The sequence below is a fragment of the Episyrphus balteatus genome, chromosome 1 (assembly GCF_945859705.1).
Source record: "Episyrphus balteatus chromosome 1, idEpiBalt1.1, whole genome shotgun sequence".
Taxonomy (NCBI): domain Eukaryota; kingdom Metazoa; phylum Arthropoda; class Insecta; order Diptera; family Syrphidae; genus Episyrphus; species Episyrphus balteatus.
Window position 1 is genome coordinate 144,740,535 of NC_079134.1, and position 9,588 is coordinate 144,750,122.

Sequence of the window (9,588 nt, forward strand, 5' to 3'; positions counted from 1 at the left end):
ATTTAATGGAATTTTTTAAGTTATTAATATTAATATGAATTTTAGTAATTCAAGCAACTTTTATCATAGAGTAAGCACGTACACTCGTGCATATTAATTTTTAGATCATTCCGAACATAATACACATCAAAAACATTAGGTAGGGGAAAATAACTGGGGCTAAGTGTTCTCACCCATTGATACTGCATAGCATTCTAGATACTGCAATTAGTAGCTGTGTTTTTTTTGCATTGTTTTCCGTATCCGCAGTTGGCGTTGGCGTTTACATGCATTACAAAAACAACACGCAGCTGCCGATAAGAATAGAAGCTAAATTAAGCTGCGGATAGAATTTTGACGAAGTATATAAGATTACGTTTTCCTTTTCCTTGGTTTGTGCATTTGGGAAATCCTACTGCGGAAAAAAAAATACACCTAGTGTCTTTAGAGTTTAGATAACTGTTATATCAAATTACATTTGAATATTGTAAAATATATTGTAAAAAAATATTGTAAAAAATATTGTAAAAAGAAAGGTAGGCCTAAAAACTCCTGGTACAAGCAAATGCAAAAACACCAGCATTCAGTTGGCCTTAGAAATGGAACAATACAAAACCGGGAGGCTTGCCGCCGATTTCTGAGGTCAACCCGGCGAACCCCACAAGCGGATCACTAGTGTGAAGCAGTAACGTAGGATAGTTATGATCCCCTCGACATCGAGATCATAACAGCGCCGAGAAAAAGGATAAAAAAAGAAGAAATTTGAATATTGTATTATTACGTTAAAAAAAAAAAAACTATATCTAAATAAAAAGTCATTAAAACTAACTAAATGGATCAAGGTACGTACTGGGATACACCTACTCTTTTTGTTAAAGAAGAAAACACGCTGTATAGAGTAATTGGTTAAACCCAAACCAATAGTGTTAAATTCGTTTTCTTGAATACAGTGCAAAACACTTTTTGCAATTTGGACCAAGTGATGTTTTCCAGTAAAAAAAATTACGGTGCATTTACTTCGGGAGACCGGCGACACACAAAATTAGCATTGAAAATTGAAATTGGAGCAATTTCTGTAGACTTTCAAGCTAAACTTTATTCAGTCGACCATTTAAATAAATTAAAAAAAAAAAAACACTTTTTTGTTATCTCAAATAGGTACTTACTTTATTTAAAGTGACCAGCACCAAAAGGCGGCTGCAATCAATTATGGATTTGTCCTGAATTAACAAACCTCTCCAGCCAACTCTATCCTAAAGAAAGTCTGTAGTGTGTGGTCTCCAGCAGGGTCATATGACTTTTTTTTTCAAAATAGATTTAAAGCAAATAAGAACCCTTGTTTCGGTCATAAATGAATATCAAAAAAGCCAAGAAGGCATCTACAAAAAATAGGGGCCAAATTTGATTTATGAATAACATTTTTTAGGCTGCACCACAGAAAATAAAATCACAGATCCCGGAAAAGACCACAGAACGATCCAGACATTCATACAAAATATAGAAATTCATTAAATAATACAAAGATTCTTTCAATTAGGAACGCAAAATAAAATATTTTATTAAAAATAAGCAAAATTACAAATTTAAATTTAATATTGAATAAATTACGTTGGTTTTGGCCCAGGCTTTCTCCTCCATTTCTTGCGGGCCAACAATTCCTTTGCCTTTTCCTTCTTCAAAGTCTTATCATAATATTTGCCACTTTTTGTGAAGAATTTCTGTTCACTTCTCATTTCAGCCAACTTTCGATTCTTTTGCTTCATAATATTCTTTTTATTGGCAGATTTCTTCTTGCCAGCTTCCGATATTTGCACTTTAATCTTCCTGCCCTGCAAATCGGTATTGTGTAGAGCAAAAGCTCTTTGAAAACCATCAATATTGGCCATCTCGACAAATGCAAAACCACCTCGTCGTTTCTTGGGAATACGAACACTTTTCACTTCGCCAGCTTGGCTAAAGTAATCTTCCAAATCTTCTTTAACTGTGTCAAAGTTCAGATTTGTCACATACAGTACAAATCGATTGGCTTTGCTAGCGCCACGCATCAAAGATGCCAATTGTTCGGATGTTAGTTTTGTGGTTGGTTCTTCGTCTTTTTCATCTTCCATTTCTTCGTCATCTTCATCATCATCGGAAGCATTATTTGTTTTAGCTTCATTTCCAGATTCACCTCCACTAAAGTCTTTTACTTCTTCATCGTCGTTTTCTCCGTCGCTAGGGTTTTTATTATCTTTTGTTTCGTCGTATTTACCTTCGAAAATTTCTTTCCTTTTTTCATCATCAAAGTTTCCTAGCAAATCAGCACTATCGTCGTTTACTTGTTTGCGGATTTTGTCTGGACGAACGTAGTGTTCCACTTCGTAGTCACTGCCACTTGAATCTGTGTCTTCTGCAGTCATTTTTTAAGTTTTATTTTGTTATTTCAGTGCATTTGCATTAAAAATATTTAGTTTTTATTAGAATAAAATAGATTTTGTTTTGCTTTCCTTAAGTTTTGACAGTGACAGTTGACAGCTGATTGCACGTGGTGTTCATTTTGAAAAAAATAAATTCATCGGCTAACAGCTTAGCGCTCGATGAATAAATGTATTTTTCCTTCTAAACATTTGATGCGCCACCTATGCTTCAATAATTTTTTAATGGGGATTGTTACATTGTATATATATTTCTATAGTACTATCAATCCATGAAAATACTTTAGCGACATCTTTTGGTAGATCTGCGCTTCAATTTTCTGCATAAGGTTCAAACATAAAATAAACTAGCGATCCCAGCGGTGGCGACGCAAAACAGAAAATTCTACTTCATGAGAGTACTATAAGAATATATATACAATGATTGTTAACATTTATATAGTATATATATTCTTATAGTACTCTCATGAAGTAGAATTTTCTGTTTTGCGTCGCCACCGCTGGGATCGCTAGTTTATTTTATGTTTGAACCTTATGCAGAAAATTGAAGTGCAGATCCACCAAAAGATGTCGCTAAAGTATTTTCATGGATTGATAGTACTATAGAAATATATATACAATGTTGTTAAAATCAAAATGAGCTGGTCAAATTTGGAATTAAACATCTAGCACAGGCAGAAAGCATTGTATCATTGACTTAATATTATGGACTGCGATACTAGCGCCCTAAAAAAAAAAGCGAAGAATAAGTGCAACATTTTTGACGAAGTGCGAAAGGAACAAATATAGAAAAACAGAGAAAGCACTAAAAGTTTCCTCTTTTCGCCGTCTAAGGTTATACCGCTAGTAGAGCTAGAAAGATGTGGAATCATTTTTTTTTTTTTCAATTTTTGTATTGAAAAGTCAAACGACTAGCAGTCCATATATAGTAGGTCAATGCATTTTATATATATTTCTATAGTACTATCAATCGAAGAAAATACTTTAGCGACATCTTTTGGTAGATCTGCATTTCAATTTTCTGCATAAGATTCATATATAAAATAAACTAACGATCCCAGCGGTGGCGACGCAAAACAGAAAATTCTGCTTTATCAGAGTACTATAGGAATATATATACAATGCAGAAAGTATAAAATGTGTGTTTTTTTTTATTAGAACCGAAATAAATTGGACAAAAAACAAAACGCAGTCAAGGCTAAGTGCCTGGCTACACAGTGATTTTTCAATCGATTGAAAAATCACATGGCGGTGGCTACACACTGTTGTGCGCAATCACATTCCACTTTTACATTTTCTAGGAACAAATGTCAAAAAAAGGAAAAATTTAGCAATGGAACTCCCTACTAACGATTTTGCTTCTATAATGCTTTACAGAAGCAACAACTGCATCTGAAAAGCTTTATAGAACCAAAATTGTTTGTAGGGCTGTACTGCCCTCAGAAAATTCAGTTCCCTTCTTAAGCATCTTCCCCCTTCACTCTTCATCCCTCTTGCCTACAAACTCACTGCTTAGGCGATTGAAAAATCACCGTGTAGCCATTCACTAAGGGCCAGTTGTACAAACGTGGTTCAGCCTCGGATCAGGAATTTAACACGCCGATTTCGGTGGATTAGCAGTGGATCAAATTTGGTTCAAGGATGGATTTAGCAATTTCAACTTATATAAACCTAGAACCAGTGCTAAAAATCATTTTTACCCCTGAATTCAGAAGATTAAAGTTGCTGAACCACGGATTAAAAATTTGTACAACTGGCCCTTATACTATGTTTCTTATACTATGTCTTGAGATGCAAGGCTCCAAAGTTCGTTCTGATAACCCTTACTTGTCTTTTTTACATGCAAATATCATGGGAGCTACAAGAGGTATATTGATGTTTTTGATGTCAAATGAAAGGCTTTGGAGCCTTGTATCTCAAGACCCTGACTTACGATTTGAAAAAAAATTCATACATTGAATATGCTAACCTTCATTTCATTTTGAGACTAGTCTCATTAATGTACTCTCATGACCCAAAAACGCCCCATCTCCTTTGTAGTGCGTGTTAAAGTCAGTGTTCAAAGACGAAAAAAGAATCAATTCGTCGGCAAAAAAACATCAATACTTTTTCCGTTGGAAAACGTTTAAGAAAAAAACTAGCTATTGCCGTTGCCGGCTCGTCGACGGTAGAGGTACATCAATGTTTTGGTTCAATGGAAAACGCCATGGTACAATGGTTGGCACCCCCAAACATTTTTTAATTCGAATTGCGAATTGCTCTCGTATTTAAATAAAAAATAAAAAAATTAAAATAAAAAATTAACTTTAAAAAAAAAATTGTTTTTCTAAAAAAAAAAAAATATTTTTTTTTTAATCCAAAAATAATTTTTTTTTTAAGTTTTCTTAGTTTTAGTATGCATGAAGGGTATGCAAACGAGTCCGACCTCGGTCCGAATCGGCTCCGACGCGAGTCTGACCTCGACTACGAAACGGGTCCCATCATGGCGGTTCAAATTTGTATGGAAATTATAATCACCGCGGAGCCGATTGCATATGTATTGGTATTTTCACCACGATTCTTCAAACTGAAACTTATAACGGATACAGGGTATAATTATTGGCAGTATAAAAAGTACAATTATTGGCAGTGGCAACGATTGATGTCTCAATGCACGTATTATTGGCACCCCCCTGCCAATAATAAAGACTCTAGGTACTTTACATGGAACGATATATTGGCCCCCCGTTTGTTGCGAGGCAAGAGGAGCGGAGGAGGTTCAGGTAGGTCGGTAAGGTAGGAAATAGGATAGGGTAGGAAATTAGAAAAGGAAGTGTTTGGAAAGGAACGGAAGGAATGTTAAGTTCCGGAGGACGTGGCCTGCTTGCGATGCACGGCATAAGCTCGCCGGATGGGGGGGATCTTGCCCCCGAAACTTAACCTCACCTGCAAACAAAAACATAGATCAGGCCGAGAACAAAAATCGAAAAAAAACCGTTTTTGAAAGATGTGACAGCAGACGGACTATCATCATCTCAAGGGCACTGCGGATGTTGGTGCAGTGTGGCCTATTCCCTCCCAACCATGGAAATCCGCGGCCATGTTTGGATTCCCCCAAAATGGTGGATGATCGGTTTCAGATCATACCATCTTCACCGAAACTCAGCTACCGTGGCACCCCTGAAAATTGTCTTCAATTAAGCATGTTCTCACTCAGAGAACAGTGAAACAAACTCAAAATTTCTTTTTCTCATGGGCGTTTTCGAAGTTTATTATAATAAAAAAAAACATTTGGCAAGAAATGGAAACATTTAAATAGTAGAAAATTTATAATTTTGAATAACTTTAAAATTAAATAATTGAATAATTTAACAAAAAAAACAAAATGTACTAAATTAACGAAATAATAAATAAGAACAAAATCCATAAAAAAAACTGAAAAGAAAAATCAAATGCTGACAGGGTGACCTAGAAACACTTTCACGGTGTCGATAAACTTAATAAAACAAAAAAAATTGGAATGACCAATCTTTGCAGGTCTTATTACACTAAAACAAGGAAAAACGACGAAAAAGCAAAAGTTCTTCCTACCCCTATAGAGCTCTTTGGAGGTAGCTAAACACTAATGCACAAAAGAATCTTTTAAATATTCCGACGACACTGAGAAAAATTTCCTAATCACTCACAAACAATATTGAGAATAACCAAAAATAACCAAATTTAATAATAATTCTTTTTAAACTTCACGCCGTTTAACAAAATTTTATATGTAAATATAGGACAAACACAAACACAAAAATCTCCTTCTTTTTCCTCCGATAGGGGTTGATTTTATTGGGACTCAAAAAAAATTTTCTTCCGAATTCTTATTTTCTAAAAACTCACTGTGACCTTTTTATTAATTTTTGTTTCATTTCTTTGTTTCTAGGCGGATCGTTACTGGGGCTAATTGGCAGCAGCCAGCCAGGACTATATGAAGTGGGGGTGCTCCGGTGGACGGGCGACTTCGACGGCTATGTCCGACAACCGACCACTTTTGATGGAGTTTCTAACCTCTCTTTTTTTTTTTTTGTTGTCCAGATCCAAAAAGCGAGTTAAATTAGGGTCCAGGAGTCACGGTTTTCGCAACGAATCCACAAATTTATTTAATAAATTAAAAAAAAACGTGCGGCGGCCCAGTTCTAAGATGGATATCTTGGACCGCCGAAAACCAACCTAGTAATATACCTCATTGTATTTTTTTTGTATATACTAAAAATTGAAATTTCAATAATAAACTCACCACTATTCTTATCTTGTTTTATTTCCTCAATTTAGGATTTATTTACGTTCTAGGGCACGTAAGGAGATAGGAGAGTCTCCTATAATATCCCAAAAAGGACACACAAAATAAATAAGTATTCACGCAAAAAAAATAAAAAAACATTAATACGCACCACAATTTTATATAGTAGAATTCCAATTTTTTTTTTTTCTTTTATTTGGCGATTTTATCACTTGCAATAAGAAAAAAGGCACCACTTTTTATAGGGGGTGTTATATTTTTCTTTTATTTTTCTTTAAAAAAATTTCAAATTCAAATTTTTTTTACCACTGGTTTAAACTCTGAACTTTTTAATTTGAATGACTTTTGTGAAATGTCAAAAGAAATCGCAATTTTCGTTCAACTTAGAGGAAATATGAAAGAGACGAGTATATTTTGTATTAAAAACTATCATAGCAAAGGTAAAAAAAATGAATCGTATGATTTACTTAACGGCAAAACATCATCCGTTGCCTATATATTTATTTAAGCCAAACCTATACTATCATACCCAACATTTTCATACGCCGATATATGGTTGTCCTTCTCTATTTTAATTTTAATAAGTTTGTATATTCGCCGGGGTGTGTTCCAAAATACTGACGGTGTAGTTCAGGCGCTGGATTTATATTTAGTCTCGTGTGCAGATGGCGCTAGGATCAAACAAATATTTTAACCACCAGTATTTTTGGTTAAACACAGTTTAACGAACCTAGAGCATTATAAAAACTATGTATTCAATTATTTCTATCTTCACCGTGCATACCAGGCAGGTCCATAATTTTTAATTATTCCAAACATTCAAAACACGTTGGTACTTTAACACGAAACGTAATAGAGACTCGGAATGACAAGTAGAATACGAAAAACACCGAAAGAAACGTGAAAACACATAAAACGGAGTTATACTTAGGCTAACAAGACAAAACGTCACGTGTAAACAGCAAAAATGACGCGTGTAAACGTATAATGACTTGGACCGAATGATGAAATAGTTTACCAGAAGAACGATTTATATAAATAAACAAAACATGACGTACAAAACCGGGTGAGTATAAAAGTTATAACAAAAAAAAATATAACACGTATAACAAACGAATTTTTGTTCACCTTCTGTTGGTGTAAAAACCATTCGCATATATAATGGTTGATGACCGAAATAGTTGTAACTTTTAATTTAAATATTGATTCTACTTCAACCATAGATTTCCTACCCTGCAAACCAAACCTCAGTAGTTTAGGGGAAATTACAACCACCAACAAAGTCTTTACTTTGTAGATGTATGTGTTTCCTTATTTACCGAAACCTCTCCCCTCAAAATATTGTAGTTTTGTTTCTCCTGAAAAAAATAAACTCTTTGGTAAATGGGAGGAAAAGAGTGCGATGTATGCAATGGTCAAGGTTTTCTCTCTTTTGTAATGGCGGCTCGCCATTTTCCTGCATTTCTAGTGAAACCTTGATAGCCACAGCAACATTAGCTAAGCAAAAAAAAAAACATTTCTGTGCTCCAAAATAAAACAATTTAATTTGAAAAAATAAATATCGTCTTAATCAGTGTTATTTGTGAAAATTATTTTCAATACACAATGTGTAGTAGCACAAATTCTTTGGCACGCCACAAAAATTCCACCACCATTTCTTTCCATCATCAAAATGCACAACCTCAGCCTTGTGCATTTAGAAAAATTAAAATAAAAAAAAATGATACAAAAACCACCACCCATGTATTTGGAAAATATAGGTATGCTTATTTTAAAATAAATAAATTATATAATTGTTGATTTTTCTGTCTTCTAGTGGAGATCAATTCCAGACATCAATGACTGAGTTTACAGTTCGAAATTTTCCTCCACGCCATCCAGAACGAGTGAAACGAATCTTATGTTTAGTAGAGACTACAATACCTGAGTGTGATCCACAGACTTGTAGTGTAAGTTAAAGAGATTCCCTTCTGCTCTTTGTGAAGCTGATGGTAATATTTTTTTTTCTCAGGTCTGCACCCTCCGACCACTTGTTGATGTGTTCGCTCTAATCCAAACAACATTCAACAATTCTATGTCGAGTATAAAAATGACGTCAGAGACTCCTTGCCCGCCACACTATTGGATGCAGTCCGTTCGAGTGGCAATCAAGATGTGCAAGTTCGTATTACAAATACATTGCGATGAAAGCATTTTGTTCCCCTCAACAGTTGTGTGCATGAAGCGACTCTCCTTCGTTTAGTGATAAAGAATTTCCAAAATTCCTGACGTAGATGTAAGATTTAAGAGAAATTCAACGCCAACATTCCTCATAGAAGTCTGAAACGTTCTACAAAACGTTCATGTTTTTATATACAATTCGACTGAATAAATCTAAATCTCTAACCAAAGTTTTAACTTCAGAGTTTATTTGTAATTTCATTTGTAGTTTCAAAAGGTTTAGATTTACTAGGAACAAACTACTTCTCTTACGTACAAATTTCCCCACTTAATTACGTACTTCTAGATATGGAGTTTCAGTGGTTTTTCTGTAGCTAAAAAAGTACTGGAAGATGTACATCAGAAGCACTTCCAGATGTGCTTCGCTGATGTAGTTTTGAAGTACATTTGTCTGTACTTTTAATGGAGGGGAAATTCATTTCATCTTGCATGCAAGAAAGAGATAGATGCTTCACGTATTCTTATATACAGAAAGTATACACCTGAGTTTTTTCCCGAGCTCCTATCTTTTTTCAGTGGAAAAGAAGTACTTCTTTTACGTACATATTTCGCCGGTTTTTTCTGTAGTTCTACGTTTGCTGGGTAACTCATTTTGCTCTAGTACAATTTTCACCGAGTTAGCTTTCCAACCAATCATATTCCAGTACTGGAAAGCCAATCATCTCGGTTATTATTATCTATGGGTAACCAATCTAGGTAATAAATTGTCAA

The 9,588-nt window shown here is 34.6% G+C and overlaps 2 protein-coding genes across 2 annotated transcripts; one reads left to right on the top strand and one right to left on the bottom strand.

The window, feature by feature from the left end:
* Positions 1–1,503: 1,503 nt before the first annotated feature.
* Positions 1,504–2,486, bottom strand: LOC129921413 (uncharacterized). Its single transcript, XM_056003223.1, has one exon. The coding sequence runs from the start codon at positions 2,376–2,378 to the stop codon at positions 1,584–1,586; it is 795 nt and encodes a 264-aa protein (XP_055859198.1). The 5' UTR covers positions 2,379–2,486; the 3' UTR covers positions 1,504–1,583.
* A 5,405-nt stretch (positions 2,487–7,891) lies between these two features.
* On the top strand, positions 7,892–8,974 carry LOC129905542 (uncharacterized). Its single transcript, XM_055981018.1, has 3 exons — positions 7,892–8,417; positions 8,474–8,606; positions 8,669–8,974. The coding sequence occupies exons 1-3, from the start codon at positions 8,263–8,265 to the stop codon at positions 8,897–8,899; spliced, it is 519 nt and encodes a 172-aa protein (XP_055836993.1). The 5' UTR covers positions 7,892–8,262; the 3' UTR covers positions 8,900–8,974.
* Positions 8,975–9,588: the final 614 nt, after the last annotated feature.